Genomic DNA, 17,563 nt, shown 5'->3' with positions numbered 1-17,563 from the left:
ACATGTCCATATGCAGCCTTCGAGTCCCTGGAACGATCCATCCCTGAAATCGAAACAAAACATACCAATCGTGAAGCATGGAAGTCGATAAAAAAAATCTGTGCAGAATTTTCGTTTCTTGTCTACTGAAAATTTCGGTTTTTTTTTAATGATAAATCTTGATCATGTACTGAAAAATAAATTATAATATGACTTGATTGAGGTTTTGAAAGAATCTAGACATGCCTGGTTATCGTTTGAAATGAAAACGAAAAGAAGAGACGAGACGGCGCGGAGGAGACGGAGCGCTTTCTTGTCTACCTTTCTTGCTCTCGATTTTTTCTTTCTTTCCCTCTAGCTAAGACTCACGATTTTTTTCACACAAATGGGGCTCTGAATGGTGCTGAATTCGGTGGTGAGGGAGGGAGAAAATGGTTGGGGAGTGAGATAAGATGGGTGCAAAATATAAGGAAGAATCAAGACCAAGTCCACTCTCCTTTTGAAATTTGAATTATTGTTTGATATCAAGTCTACTTGGGGATGAGGTGGCCGAATTTATGCATGGTAGTCTAGGTTAGAATGAGGTTAATTAATAATTTAATGGTGCTCCAAAACAAAAAGAATTATCCTCCTAATTAAATACCAAGAAGGGGTCAAAGGTGATGAGTTGGCAAATGAATCTTCTAGCAACTAAGGCTGGCCGAAAATGCATAATAAAATAAAGGGGAAATGTTGTTTATTTACTAAATTAATAACTCTTAAAAGCCTCATTAATCCCTTAAATAATTTAGTGAATAAAACCATTAATTATGCAACTTAAATGAGTTTATTTCTTAATCACCTCAAGCAACTTAAATTAATTCCTCAAACCTCCTTTTTAACTTAAATGAACTTACTTGCTAGCTAAATTAACTTCTGGAAATATTTCTCGAATCTTAAATTCTATCTCAAAACTCCGACTCCAGTCCGGCCTCACTGAAATAACTGAAATGCTAAAAATCAAACTACTGAACTGAAATAATAAAATAATTAACTTCAAAGAAATGCATTTAAATAATCATGCAATGAAGTCAATTAAATTTAAAAATCTAGAATTATGCATGGCTTATACGTAGACTGATTTACGGGTTCTACAACAATCTCCCCTCCTTAAGGGAATTTCGTCCTCGAAATTGACGTCACTGCGCAAACAACTCAGGATACTTCTCTTTTATCTCATCCTCTAGTTCCCACGTGGCTTCTTCAATCAAATGATTCCTCCAAAGGACTTGAACAATGCCGATCTCTTTGTTTCTCAACACTTTAACTTTGCGATCCAGAATCTGGACCGGAATCTCTTGATAAGTAAATTCGGCGTCAAATCCAATGGCTCGTGGCGAAGAACATGGGAAGGATTCGCAATATACTTCCTGAGCATTGAAACATGAAAAACATTGTGAACTCTGTCAAGATCTGGGCGGTAGGGCCTGTAAGCTCAATCACCAACTCTATCCAAGATCTCAAATGGGCCAATAAATCTCGGACTCAACTTTCCCTTCTTGCCAAACCGCATCACACCCTTAAGAGGTGCTATCTTCAAGAACACATGGTCGCCCACCTCAAACTGCAACGGCCTACGACACACATCAGCATAACTCTTCTGTCTCGACTGTGCTGTCTTCATCCTCTCTCGAATAACAGCAACAACATCAGCTGTCTGTTGGACCAACTCTGGACCCAACATCTTCCTCTCACCAATCTAATCCCAATACAAGGGAAATCTACACTTTCTGCCATAAATTGCTTCATACGGTGCCATGCCAATTGTCGCTTGGTAGCTATTATTGTACGTGAACTCAACAAGAGGCAATTTAGAATCCCAGCTACCAGGATAATCTATAGTACAAGCTCTGAGCATATCCTCTAAAATCTGAATAACTCTCTCTGATTGACCATCACTCTGGGGATGATATGCTGTACTGAATGCTAACCGTGTACCCAAGGCTCTGTGCAAACTCTTCCAAAACTCTGAAGTAAATCTAGGGTCACGATCAGACACAATCGACACAGGAACACCATGAAGTCTAACAATCTCTGCTATATACTCTTCGGCATACTGGTTCATGGAATACGTTGTCTTAATTGGAAGAAAATGCGCTGACTTGGTCAACCGATCAACGATAACCCAAATAGAGTTAAAACCTTTCAGCGTCCTTGGAAGACCAGTCACGAAGTCCATCGTACTATGCTCCCATTTCCATAGAGGAATCGGTAATGACAGCAATGTCCCAGCAGGTCTCTGATGCTCGATTTTCACCTGCTGACAAGTTAGGCACTGAGAAATAAACATGGCAATATCATTCTTCATACCTGGCCACCAATAGAGTCTACGAAGATCCTGATACATCTTGGTGCTGCCTGGATGTATCGAGTATGGCGCGGTATGTGCCTCTGTCAAGACGTCTCGCCGAATATCATCACCAACAGGAATACATATACGGCCTCTGAAAGTCACCAAACCATCTCCATTCAATCCAAACTCTGAATTACCTCTCTCCTCTGCTCTGGCTCTCAACTCTGTCAACTGCGAATCATTGACCTGCTCTCTACGGATCCTGTCCGTCAATGTAGCCCGAATGACCAATGCTGAAAAGCGAGCAATGGTTCCCGGAACAACCAAAGCTATCTTTTCTCGCTGCAAATCTAACAACAATGGCTTTTGAATCAAAGAATTCAAAGAAGAACTCGACTTACGGCTCAAAGCATCTGCTACAACATTTGCCTTCCCTGGGTGGTAACTAATCGTCACATCATAATCTTTGACAAGCTCTAACCACCGACTCTCTCTCATATTGAGTTCTTTCTGGGAAAACAAATACTTCAAACTCTTGTGGTCCGTGAAAATTTCACACTTTTCGCCATATAAGTAATGTCTCCAGATTTTCAAGGCGAAAACCACAGCTGCCAGCTCCAGATCGTGCGTAGGATAATTATTCTCGTAGTCCTTCAACTGGCGAGAAGCATAAGCTATAATTTTCCCACGCTGCATCAGCACTGCACCAAGACCCTTCTTCGACGCATCAGTGTAAACAACAAAGTCCTCTGAACCACTGGGCAATGCAAGTACAGGAGCTGACGTCAACTTATCTTTCAACTCTTGGAATGAACTTTGGCAATCATTGGACCACTCAAACTTCACAGTCTTCCTCGTCAGATTGGTTAACGGCAGGGCAATCTTGTAAAAATCTGAAATGAAACGACGATAATAACCCGCCAAACCAAGAAAACTACGTACCTCTGATACAGTGGTAGGAATAGACCACTTCTGAATCGCCTCAATCTTTACTGGGTCAACAGCTATACCATCCTTCGAAACAACATGGCCTAAGAAAGAAATCTGCTCCAACCAGAACTCACACTTCTTCAACTTAGCATACACAACCTCTTCTCTCTCAACAACTGAAGAACAACTCTGAGGTGCTCTGAATGAAGCTCTTTAGTCTTGGAAAATCAATATGTCATCGATGAAAACAATGACAAAGCTATCCAAATACGGCTTGAACACTCGGTTCATCAGATCCATGAAGACTGAAGTAGCATTAGTCAGACCAAAAGACATCACAAGAAATTCATAACGACCATACCTTGTCCGGAACGCCGTCTTAGGGATATCAGACTCCCTAACCTTCAACTGATAATAGCCAGATCGCAAATCAATCTTCGAAAACATTGTAGCCCCTTGCAGTTGGTCAAAAAGATCATCTATTCGTGGCAACGGATATTTGTTCTTGATAGTCACTTTGTTGATCTCTCTGTAATCAATACAAAGCCGCAAAGACCCATTTTTCTTTTTGACGAAAAGAACCGGAGCTCCCCATGGCGAAGAACTCGGCCGAATGAAACCTTTATCCAAAAGATCCTGCAACTGCGTCTTCAACTCTTTCATCTCTGTTGGGGCCATTCTATATGGAGCCTTAGAAATAGGAACCGTACCTGGAACTAGATCAATCACAAACTCCACATCTCTGTCCGGCGGCAAACCCGGCACATCATCCTCAAAAACATCATGGAACTCTCTCACCACATCAATATCATCAATATTCAATTTCACAATTCTATCCACATCCACAATCGAAGCCAAAAACCCATCACAACCTCTAAACAACAACTTCTTAGCCTCAAGACATGAAATAAAAGGAAGGACCAGCGAAGTTCCTGCACTGGCGAGCATACCTTCCCTATTGTCATCATCTGCAAATTTCACCGTCTTAGCAACGCAATCAATCACTGCATGATAGGTTGATAGCCAATCCATGCCAAGTATAATATCAAACGAAACCATAGGGATAACAATCAAATCAGCATAAACCACTCGCTCATCAATTTGAACAGAGCACGCATACACAATAGATGTCGGGCACAACACATCCCCCGAAGGCAATACAACATTAAACTGGAGGGGAAGAACCGAAGGAACGATACCCAAAGATCTCAAAAATAGTTCAGACATAAAAGAATGAGTAGCACCTTTATCAATCAATGTCGTAGCTACTCTGCCTGAAATTAAAATAGTGCTAGAGATCACAGAAGAATCATGGTTTATACCTTCCTTCGTCATGGTAAAGATGCGTCCCTGCACCTTCTCTTTACTCGAGCCTCTCGGACAATCCTTGGCAATATGGCCTGCAGTGCCACATCTGTAGCAAGTATGAGTACCAAATCTGCACTCTCCCCGATGATGCCTACCGCACATGGGACACAATGGTTTCTCGGAATCAAATGGAACTGCCGGTGGTTTAGGACTCAACTCTAACTTGCCTTTCCCCTTGAAATGATCCTTTCCTCTTTGACTCGAACCCTGGCCTCTCTGAGCAATGGCCTGCTGCCTCGCTTGTCTCTCTCTGGCAATGTCTTTCTCATCTTGCTCGGCCAACAAAGCCTTAGTCACAATCTCTTTGAATGTCACAGCCTTCGACATATTAATGTCCCTTCTGATTTCTGCTCTAAGGCCTCTAATGAAATGAGCACCTTTGTCTTTGTCGTTGGAAGCAATATACGGGGCAAACAGACAGCCCTCCTCGAACTTCACAATATACTCATCGACATTCAAACCTCCCTGTCGAAGCTCCAAGAACTCTGTCACCTTCCTAGCTCGAAGTGCGTCTGGGAAGTACTTGTCATAGAAAAGATCAGTGAACTCATGCCACTTCAATGTCGAAATATCCACACTAACCTTGGTAGCATTCCACCAAATGCGTGCTGCCTTGACTAACATGAACACTGCACAACTAATTCTGTCTTTGTCCCCATAGTTGAGATGATCAAAAATAGCCTCAAGTGCCTTGACCCATTCTACGGCCATCAACGGATCAGTGCTTCCTGCAAATTCCGGCGGATCCATTCTCTTGAAAGCGGTAAAGATGCCATCGGTACCAACTGCTTGTGCCACTTGGCCTCTCACTTGACCTCTACCTTGACCTTTACCTTGCAAACGTAGTAACTGTTGGATCTGCTCACTGTGGACCTTAGCTTGCTCTTTCAACAACTTGCCGAACTCATCGACAACTCTAGAGGAAGAACTATCCTCACCCTCTGCGGCCTTTCTCTTAGGAGGCATAACTCCTACAATGTGCTCACACAATACATATCAATAGATAACAATGAATAGATGTAGAAGAAGACATACCGGGACTGTTGAAAGTAGACGAAGTCATATGCATTGGTCCAAAGAACGGTGCTCTGATACCACTAAATGTGACACCCTCGACCGATTTTAATAAAATAACAGCGGAATAAAAAATTTTCTAAAAAGAAGGAAGGATTTAAAAATACATGTCAATGTATAATCAAAAGTATATACATGATCAATCAAATGATGAAACCAAAATCCAAAATATCATTTTTATGATCAAGTCCAAAATTCCATCAAAATAACTTCTTCCTTCCTTCTCTATATGCATATGACTCCGGCCCACAATCAACGTCCCGGCCCGTCGCTCTTATCTGCATCACATGAATCACTGAAATGAGTATAAAACTCAGCAAGTGGAACTCTTACATAGCAATGGATACATAGCATACTCTGAAAATCATGACTTTGAAAACATTAAATACCATCAACTCTGAAACATGAATATTCTGAAACATGAATATCATAGCAATAATAACAATAACGATGGTATTTCTCTTTACTATGGTTGGATTGATATCTAAATAGTATCTCTGTCTCTGTACCTATATCCCATCGATTTAAATCGATAACTCTGAGGGATATAAGCCTATGGTCGTTGATCAACTAATTGCATGCAATCTCTGACTATGTATCTATCAATCCATAAAACATTTGAACTCTCTCTTGGACATTTTAACAAACACTTTGCATACTCTATCTCTTGTATTCCCTTTTACACAATTGAGACATTCAATTGCCTCCAATATACAAGAAGGTATATCTATACATAATATGAATCAAATGGAAGGGAATAACATGTTAAAACATTGTAACACAATACATATATTATCATGTGAGCACAAGGAATGAAATTCCACTTACTACCAACAAGAACACCTTCAATCTAATCCCTTGGTTGAATTCCTACAACAATAAACCATATATAACACCATCAATAACCCAATAATCCAACAACAATACCATAAAAGCCATAGAATCAACACCATCACAAACCCATATCATCTCTCACACCAAAACCAAGAATAAACTAGACCAAAAGCTTACCTTAGCTTCCTTGAACCCAAAACTATCTTGATCTCTCAACAAATAACCAACAAGAAGCTTGGATTAAAGAAAGGAATTGAAGGAAATGAAGAAACCCTAGCCTCTAAGGAGAGAAAAATCGAGAATGAGGGGAAGAAAATGAGAGAAATGAAGCCCACTCATCCATTTAACTCACTTAAATCTCAAAACACGCTTCTACTGTTCATGCACCGCGGGTGCGCTATGCCTTCGGCATTCCAACCAAAAATCCAAACATGACGACCGCGGGTGCGGTAACCTTTACACCGCGGGTACGGTGACCATACCGCGGGTGCGGTAACCTTACTAGAAAAACAATCGAAACTCTGAACCATGAAACCGCGGGTGCGGTTCCTTACTGACCGCGAGTGCGGTCACCTCTGTATCCAACAACCAACTCTTCGCAACAAAGATCGAATCGCAACGCTGATACAATACAACTAACATCAACTAATATCAACAATGCCACAAAACAATAATAACCAACAATACTATGACCCATAATCACAACTCTTAACATCTAAACCAAATAATCCATAAACATACGAAAACTTAAACCATACCATTCACCAGGCTTGGCTATCACAACATGTAGTAGAAAACAACAGTTTTGTGCCAAGTTTAGCCCACAAAGTTTTCCAAAAGTAACTCAAAAATTTAACATCATGGTCAGATACAATAGTCCTAGGCATACCATGTAACCTAACGACTTCCTTGAAGAACAAATCCGCAATATTTGATGCATCATCGGTTTTATGACAAGCAATAAAATGTGCCATCTTAGAGAATCTATCAACAACTACAAATATTGAATCCCTCCCCTTCTTAGTCCTTGGCAAACCTAAAACAAAATCCATAGAAATATCAATCCAAGGTTAACTAAGAACAGGAAGTGGCGTATACAATCCATGTGGTTTTGTTCTAGACTTAGCTTGTCTACAAATAATGCATTTTTCACAAACACGTACAACATCACGTTTCATATGTGGTCAATAAAAATGTTCATGCAAACAACTCAAAGTTTTAGCCACACCAAAGTGCCCCATCAAACCACCACCATGTGCCTCCCTCACAAGTAATTCACGAATTGATGACTTAGGAATGCACAATCTATCTTCTCTAAATAAATACCCATTATGCAAATAAAATTTATCATGTGGACCATGCATACATGTTTCAAATACTTCCTTAAAATCCTAATCCATCGCATACAATTCTTTCACATGTTCAAATCCCAAGATTTTTGAATCCAAGGTAGAGATTAGCACGTATCTCCGTGATAGTGCGTCGGCCACTACATTATCCTTACCTTGTTTGTACTTGATTATGTAGGGAAATGTTCCTATGAATGCCACCCACTTAGCATGCCGCTTGTTCAGTTTCTGTTGTCCCCTAAGGTACTTTAGAGACTCATGATCCGTATGGATCACAAATTCCTTAGGCCTCAAGTAGTGTTGCCTTGCCACATCTCCAAAGTCCTCACAAGCGCGTACAACTCCTTGTCATACGTTGGATAGTTCAGCGCTACTCCATTGAGTTTCTCACTAAAGTACGCCACTGGTTGTCCTCCTTGCATCAAAACTCCTCCAATACCTACACCTGAGGCATCACATTCAATTTCAAAAATATTAGAAAAATCAGGTAAAACAAGTAAAGGCGCATTAATTAATTTTTGTTTAATAATATTAAAAGACTTCTCTTGTTCCTCGCCCCAATGAAATGGAACGTTTTTCTTAATCACCGCCGTCATCGGTGTCGCCAGTGTGCTAAAATCTTTTACAAACCTCCTATAGAAGCTTGCTAGACCATGAAAGCTTCGAACTTGACTAACATTAGCAGGCGTTGGCCAATCTCGGATAGCACTTATCTTGTCCTCATCCACTTGTATCTCCTGTCGCTGAAGCTCCTTAGTCTCATCCGGATTGCTTCTATAAGCTGGACGATTTGGCAATGCACTTCCGGGCACAAAATCAATTTGGTGTTCAATCCCCCTCAATGGTGGTATTCCTTGAGGTAGCTCCTCCGGAAATATATCATCAAACTCCTGCAAAAGGGAAACAACAATGCTCGGAAGATTTCCGGCTATATTACTTGTGTTAAAGAGAATCTCTTTGTAAAGAATCAACACAAGTGTATCATGTGTGTGCAACAATTGTTTCATATCACTCTTTTGGGCCATATATGTTTTCTTTTTGACCTCTTTCCTCTCATTTTCTTTTAACCTCTTTTTTTATCTCTAAGATCATTTCATCATTTTTTTATCACTTATTTTTTTTACCATATCTTTTTCTTGTTTGTTTAAGGCCACCTCACTTTTCTCTTCACCCTTTCTTTCGGCCTCAGTCTCTTTTTTTCTTTTGTCGTTAGTCTTCCATGATTTGTTTTGGGGACAAAGGAAGTAAAACAATGGGTTCGTTCTTGAGTACAAAAGAATATCTATTTTTAAACCCATCATGTGTCACTTGCCTATCATATTGCCATGGTCTCCCTAACAAAATATGACAAGCATGCATTGGCACCACATCACATAACACCTCATCAATATACTTCCCAATCGAAAACGCAACCAAGACTTGTTTGTTCACTTTCACTTCCGCACAGTCATTCAACAACTGTAGCCTATATGGTTGAGGATGTTTCAAAGTAGGCTCAATTTTTCAACCATATCAAAACTAGCAACATTGGTACAACTTCCTCCATCTATAATAAGATTGCAAACCTTGCCATTGACAAAACACCTAGTATGGAATAAGTTTTCCCTTTGGTTAGTTTCTTCTTCCTTGACTTGGGTACTCATTATACGCCTAGTCACTAATGCTTCGCCCACAACTGCCTCATATCCCTCATCAGAATCCTCTAATGCAGGCATCTCATCTTGATCCTCTCCATCATCTCCCTCACTAAGATTCATACTCCCCATAATTATTCAACACCATCACCCTTTTATTGGGACATTGGCTAGCAATATAACCAACTCCTTGACACCTAAAACATTTAATATCTCTAGAACGATTAATAGGAGTTTCATGTTTACCTTGCACTCCCTGCTTAGGCGCCTCCTGTTTAATGTCAACTTTGGGTTTGACCACTACCTTGCTTTCTTCACGTTTAACAACGTTGGAACGCCAAGGTGTTGATGTATTCCTATATTGTGTGGTACGGTCAACTCCTCTCCTCTTGAGTTGTTGCTTCACTTTATCGCCATCTGCACCATTTCATCTAGATCCAAGTAATGTCTAAGCTCCACTTGGTTTTGAATTTCCCTGTTCAAACCACACAGAAAACGAGGCATAGTAGCCTCACTATCCTCATCTATATTTGTTCTAATCATGACTACTTCCAACTCTTTATAGTATTCCTCAACACTCTTCATACCCTGTCTCAAAGTTTGTAACTTCTTAAACATTTATAGTAGTGATTTGGTACAAACCTCTTTCTCATTACGCTCTTCATCTCAGTCCAAATTTCTATAGGCCTTTCATTGCATCTTCTCTTAGTGGTTACTAATTGATCCCACCAAATAAGTGCATAATCAACAAACTCAACCACGGCCAACCTAACCTTTTTGAGTTCAGAATAATGGTGACAATCAAACACAAATTCAACTCGCTTTTCCCATTCTAAGTAAGCCTCTGGATCCGACTTACCATGGAACGACGAAATTTTCATCTTAATGCTACCTATGTTATTATCTTCTTTATTCCCATCATCGTACCTACCCCGTAAGGCTTCTCTTATTCCCCTACCAAATCCTCTACCTCTTCCGCTCCTACCCCAGTTCTCGTTTTGACTCTCCTCTTCTACTCCTAATTCATAATCATCCTCTTCTTCTTCGACTGTACCCAAACCTTTAGGTTTAGATTTATTTTCACTAGTGCTAACTTCAAGCCTATCCAACCTCTCATATAAAGGATCTAACTCGGCCCTCATCATTCTACTAAAATGCCCAAATAACGCCTCCATTTGAACCTTAGACAACACCTGGTTCGAACTTTCTCCTACTTCCCTCTCCATTTTACTTTCAGATTTTGTACCTGCAAGAAAATGTTAGTAGAAATAAAAGATGTTCCTCACCCAAATTCTCACAATCACTTAAAAAAAATAATACTCGCACTCAAATATTTTCACTCGAATGTGATAGTTCTCTCAAAGATGTTATCAATCTTTATATTTGTATACCAAACTATCAAGATTCAACTCGTGACACTTGCAACTGTCTCACTTGGATTGCACAAAGCCAAGAACACTAGAATAACACAGATTTGAAAAGAGAACAAAGGATTACACAGATCTGAAAACAGAAACGAAGGAATAACACAGATCTGATAACAGAATGTAATTTATATTTTTCTTTTCTTATATATATATAATTTTTTTTATATATAGAAAGATTTGACAAAAGAAACGAAAGGATACCACAGATCTGATAAAAGAAAAAAATTTTAGACAGATCCGAAAATTAAGAACAAGATACTTACTTGAATTCAATGAGCCAAAGCTCTGATACCAAATGATACGAACCCTCGTACGAATGAAAAGCAATCACGAATATTGAAATCGCATCCTCAATTCAATAATGAACAAGAATCGATTATGTTGTCCCGATCTTTTGAAACAATTAACGATTTGTGATATTTACCTCTAAGCGATTATAACTTAGCAACAAATATCAACGATAATAACAATCGAATTTCAAACAAACCTTCAAAGAACTTGTTTTGACAATCCGTGCGAAAAACAATCGACAAAGATCAAAGCAAAATGCCTTGAATATTGAGAGAAATCTCCAATAATATGTTTAAAGTCTGAAATTATTTTGTTCATAGTCTGATACAATGCATATATAATCAATAAAGCATGAAAAAATAGTGTAAAAAAGCTTAATTAAGATAACTAGCAAATTTGACACGGAAGTGAAGACCGCGGGTGCGCTGATGATTCGACCGCGGGTGCGGTGCAGCTTCGGGAATTTTTTTTAAATTCGATTATCATGGACCGTGGGAACTTCGGCAATTGCACTTGAATAACATTCCAAAGACCTCCAATATTATTTCCATGATTCCCAACCTCCTCTAATTTAGTCACCCAATTTGTAGATCCTCCTTGGTAGTTCATCATGAGTCCTTGAAGTGCTTCTTTAAACTTCTTGCTACGTCCCCTCGTTATAGGTCATTTGGGCAACTCCAATTACTCCCATGCTTTCTTTGGTGCTTGATCAACCACGTTTGCATCTTTTGATGGGGCACTTTGGTGTGGCTAAAACTTTGAATTGTTTGCATGAGCATTTTTATTGCCCCATATGAAACATGATGTTGAGCATGTTTGTGAAAAGTGCATTACTTGTAGACAAGCTAAGTCTAGAACACAACCACATGGATTGTATACACCACTTCCTGTTCCTAGTGAACCTTGGATTGATATTTCTATGGATTTTGTTTTAGGTTTGCCGAGGAATAAGAAGGGGAGGGATTCAATATTTGTTATTGTTGATAGATTCTCTAAGATGACACATTTTATTTCTTGTCATAAAACCGATGATGCATCAAACATTGCGGATTTGTTCTTCAAGGAAGTCGTTAGGTTGCATGGTATGCCTAGGACTATTGTATCTGATCGTGATGTTAAATTTTTGAGTTACTTTTGGAAAACTTTGTGGGCTAAACTTGGCACAAAACTGTTGTTTTCTACTACATGTCATCCTCAAACGGATGGACAAAATGAAGTTGTTAATAGAACTCTTGGAACACTTTTGCGCGCTATACTTAAAAAGAACTTGAAAAATTGGGAAGAATGTTTATCATTTGTTGAGTTTGCGTATAATCGTAGCGTGCATTTAACACATTTGGATTTAATGTCTTTGCCTGTGAGTGAAAGGTTAAACATGGATGGAAAGAAGAAGGCTGAATTTGTTAGGAGTTTGCATGAGAAGGTTAAGGCTAATATCGAGAAGAAGAATTTACAATACACGAATCAAGCCAACAAGGGAAGGAAAAAGATGATTTTTGAAAAGGGAGATTGGGTGTGGTTGCACTTAAGGAAGGAAAGATTTCCAGAAAAGCGACGTTCGAAGCTCTTACCTAGGGGTGATGGACCATTTCAAGTGCTTGAAAGGATCAACGACAATGCCTACAAACTAGACTTACCAGGTGAGTACAATGTCAGTTCTACTTTTAATGTTAGTGATCTTTCGTTGTTTGATGTAGGAGATGATCAAGATTTGAGGACAAATCCTTATCAAGAAGGGGAGGATGATGCAAACGTGGTTGGTCAAGCACCAAATAAGGCATGGGAGTCGTTGGAGTTGCCCGAAGGACCTATAACGAGGGGCCATAGCAAGAAGTTTAAAGAAGCACTTCAAGGATTCATGGTGAACTACCAAGGAAGTTCAATAAATGGGGTGTCTAAATTAGAGGAACTTGAGGAACATGGACACAATGATGGAAGTGTTTGGAATGTCATTCAAGTGCTAAAAGACCATGAGGACAGCAGCACGTGCGCCCCCGCGCCATTTTAGCACCATGTGGACAGCAGCACGCGCGCCCTTGCCAGAAGCGGCGCAGCCGCGCGCCACAGCGCGTGTTTCGACGCTGCCGCGCGCACAGGCAAAACACGGCGTGCCCCCGCGTGTGTTTCGGCGCTACCGCGCGCACCCGGCTGAAATAATATTGGAGGTCTTTGGAATGTTATTCAAGTGCAATTGCCGAAGTTCCCGCGGTCCATGATAATCGAATTTAAAAAAAATTCCCGAAGCTGCACCGCACCCGCGGTCGAATCATCAGCTCACCCGCGGTCTTCACTTCCGTGTCAAATTTGCTAGTTATCTTAATTAAGCTTTTTTACACTACTTTTTCATGCTTTATTGATTATATATGCATTGTATCATACCATGAACAAAATAATTTCAGACTTTAAACATATTATTGGAGATTTCTCTCAATATTCAAGGCATTTTGCTTTGATCTTCAACACAAATCAAACTTATCAAAGATTGTATCTTTGTGGCGTTTGTCGATTGTTTTTCGCACGGATTGTCAAAACAAGTTCTTTGAAGGTTCGTTTGAAATTCGATTGTTTTTATCGTTGATATTTGTTGCTAAGTTATAATCACTTAGAGATGAATATCACAAATCATTACTTGTTTCAAAAGATCGGGACAACATAATCGATTCTTGTTCGTTATTGAATTGAGGGCTTGATTTCAATAATCGTGTTTGCTTTTCATTCATACGATGATTCGTATCAAACTGTTTCCTTCGAGTTTTTAGAAAATCTTTCTTTCCACCACTTCTACTGCCGCTATCAAATCTTGACGGTGATTGCAAGAATTGAGCTGGAGGTTGTTGCTGTTTTTGTGGTTGAGCAACATACGACATTCCTCGCTGTTGGATCAAACTTGCCTCAGCTCCCTTTGCCCTATTTAAGGCGTCAGCAAAATTATGGGGTCGCTCCACAATTACCAATGCAAATATCTCAGGATTCAATCCATTGATGAACTGATTAGCTACAGCTTCATCATTCCCAGCCACGTGAGGAGCAAAACGTAGTAAGGTAGAGAATTTTGCTATATATCCTTCAATATTCAGCTGACCCTGTTTCAAGTTGGCAAACTTTATACTCTTTTCCTTTCGGTACGATACTGGGAAAAACCTTTAATAGAATTCAGCTTTGAAGATTTTACACGTAATCACCGTACCACGCTGTTCTAAGGCTTCCTTGGTAGCGATCCACCAACTCTTCGCGACCTCGTGTAACTAGTGCCCAATCAGTTTAACTCTACGTTCATCTGGATAATCAAGTAAATCAAACAGCATTTCTATATCATCTAGCCAACTCTCACAATCAACAGTCGTCTCAGTACCTTCAGAATCGGTGGTTGAAATGACTGAAACCTCTTCAACAGTGTTTCCATTGGAGTTGCGGACATATCCATCTGCTTAGTCAAGGTACTATCCGGTTCTGGGATTTTTCGAGGAGGTATATCTGATTACCCAAAAGAATTAGTAACCAAATACAACAAACATGTTTCAGTCCTCTTCTGATCATCTTACTGCTGATCAAGAATCGGTTCTGATTCATTCTCAAATAATACAGCTTACAATCAAATCAGATAATCAAGTAAACATGCAATTTCAAAGCAGTAAACTATACTTTCATGCTAGCATGCAAGAGCAGGAAAGAAAACTCAATCTACCCCGCTCACTAGCTCTTATCTCAGTCTAAGGAACCTACTGCTCTGATACCACCTGTGGGGACCGGGACGCTAATTCATTTCTTAATCATTTTTGGGAATAATTGAATCACTTAAGATAAACAGGGTCTAAGTTTTTTTTTTTAAATACAAATGCGGAAACGTAATGTAATCAATCTGATATACATATCAAAAGTAAAAGTACATGTCTGGTACCATTACATTAAAATCAAACTAGGGTTTAACGACTAATATCAAGTTCTGAAACCTACTCTACTTCGGGGTCCGAATCTCCACGCTAAAATATAATCTCTCATCCTCGTCTTGACCATGATCATGTCCCACCTGTTCTCATGCACACATACAAACACAACAACAGCCGAATAACTCCGGTGAGAAATATATTCTCAGTATAAATCATGTATACATGCAATCATATAAACAGATATAAAAGCATGAAACAAATATCAATAACATGTATCAAATCTGAAAGACAAGAATCGATATAAAACTGTAAATCAAACTTTGACTCATAATCTCTGACTCGACTCTTTCCTAATCTAGGGATCCCGATCTGAATAAGAATGTAACAATGTCCCACCTACTCTCTCGATCGTGGTGGCGGTACGTTCTTATTTACGGATTTTGGTCATGTCTATATCGAATCTCGGCGATAGAAGTCGTTCTACTCCTAGGCAACATCGATATGACCAAATGTCCGGTGTCTTGACACCTCTGCCCAAGACTTGGCATCTCCGCCAAATATCAGGCACATCAGCCCAAGAACTAGGCACATCCGCCCATGACTCCTCACATAACATATGTTTAACTATAAATCAATAGGATAAGCATATCAATCTCAAACATTGCAACATATCGAGGCAATGACGATCAAGTATGTGATTTTGGGAAACTCAAGTTAAATCAAACTCGATTTGCGCAATCCCAGATCAACATTGATTTATACCTTTCTGATATGAATCTGGCCGGGCATGACGTGCTAAATCTTGTGTTTCGAAGCTTCAAAGAATTTGGCATGCATAGCAATGAAGTTGGAAGATATTTCAATGTTATTCGAGTGCTAAAATATGAAGATGAAACCAAAACAAGACTCCTGACCCCAGAGCTCCGCGCTAGGGCGGTAAAAAAAGTCACGCCCGAGCGCGTGCCTCGCGCCCGCGCGGTAAAACATTGTCGCTCGAGCGCGAACAGTCCAGAAGACCTGGCGCCTGAGCGGTAATATCCTACCGCCCGAGCGCGACTGCTGCGAGGAGAATCCTAGTTTCCTAGTTTAGATTAGATTTTGAGTATCTTTTATTTTGAAAACAATATATAGACGAATTTTGATGATTGTAAAGACAATTCAGATTATTTTTGATATTTTATCAAGGTTTTGAGTTTTCTCTCAACTTTTTTTCAAGGCTTTGCTTTGTAAATCAAAAATCAAACTTATCGAAATTTTTAACTTTGTGGCGTTTGTCAATCGTTCTTACGCGGATTGTCAAAGACGAGTTCTTTGAAGGTTCGTCATAATTTCGGTTGTTTATTTCGTGATTATTTGTTGTTAAACTTTTCATAGTTTAGAGGTGAAAATCACACACACACACTTGATTCAAAAGATCGGGACAACAACGATTAATTGTTCGTTATTGAATTGAGGGCGCGATTCTAAATTAATCGTGTTTGCTATTCGTTCGTACAAAGATCCACATCATTTGGTATCAGAGCTTTAGGTTCCTTTTGATTCAAGTAAGTCTATCCTTTTTTTTTATTTTTTAGATCTGTGTTTATCCTTCGTTTGTATCAGATCTGTTTTACCTTTTCGTTCTTCATCTATCGTGAATCTGATTCTCAAAATTTGGTACATTTTTTTTTCTTTTTCCCCTTGAATTTTCGAGTTTCAAGTACAGGAAAAAAAACTCGAAAATTTTGCTACAAATTTTTGTTGGTATTTTGTTCTATTTTATTGTGGGAGCCATATTCAGGTGCCTTTCACAATCAAAAAAAAAAAATTGTGTTATTATTTAGCATTGAATCTTGTTCTTATCTTTGTTGTGTGTCATATTCAAATGACTCTCAAAATCAAAAAAAAAAATAAATAAATAAATATTTCAAATTTCTCGTTTTACGCAGTCCGTGTAAGTTAGTTTGTAAGTGTCGTGAAGTTTGAATTTGTGAGTTTGATGCACACAAGCTACAAAGCCTGAAAAGCATACCCTACGAGAGAATTCTCAAAAATCGAGTGAAATACTTGAGGGCGAGTGTTTATTTCTTGGAGTGACATGCGAGGTTTTGTAGTGAGGACAAAAAAAAGAGAAAAAAAAGAGAGAAATAAAAAAAAAGAGAAGAGTCGAGTGAATTTTCATTGGAGTGACCAGTGAGGATTCGTGGTGAGGAAACTTATCTTTTATTGTTTTATACTAACCTTTTCTTGCAGGTATAATGATTGACGATCATCAATTTCAAAAAATGTTTAGGGGGTTGGATAAAATGTGGGAGAAGGAGTTTAAGCCTCTCCGTGAGAGGTATAGGCGATGTGAAGGAGAGGAGACCTATGATAGTCAAGGTGATGAGAGTAGACGAGGTAGTGGAGCTGAAGGAAGTAGAGCATTACAATTGGATCGTGATGATGATAGGCGATGTGAGGAGGATAGAGGAGTTGG

General features: G+C 39.3%; 1 protein-coding gene across 1 annotated transcript in view; it reads left to right on the top strand.

The window, feature by feature from the left end:
• The window catches only part of LOC142525901 (uncharacterized), a 59,187-nt gene extending 41,844 nt beyond the window's left edge, over window positions 1-17,343 (top strand). The window contains 5 exon segments of the mRNA XM_075630188.1: window positions 11,946-12,001; window positions 12,004-12,579; window positions 12,727-12,858; window positions 12,919-13,079; window positions 17,338-17,343. Of these exon segments, the coding sequence (XP_075486303.1) occupies window positions 11,946-12,001; window positions 12,004-12,579; window positions 12,727-12,858; window positions 12,919-13,079; window positions 17,338-17,343 (931 nt within the window).
• Window positions 17,344-17,563: the final 220 nt, after the last annotated feature.

Source organism: Primulina tabacum, chromosome 15, assembly GCF_025594145.1.
Source record: "Primulina tabacum isolate GXHZ01 chromosome 15, ASM2559414v2, whole genome shotgun sequence".
NCBI classification, from domain to species: Eukaryota; Viridiplantae; Streptophyta; class Magnoliopsida; order Lamiales; family Gesneriaceae; genus Primulina; species Primulina tabacum.
Note: the sequence above shows the minus strand (reverse complement) of the source record. Positions and strands in the feature narration are given on the sequence as shown.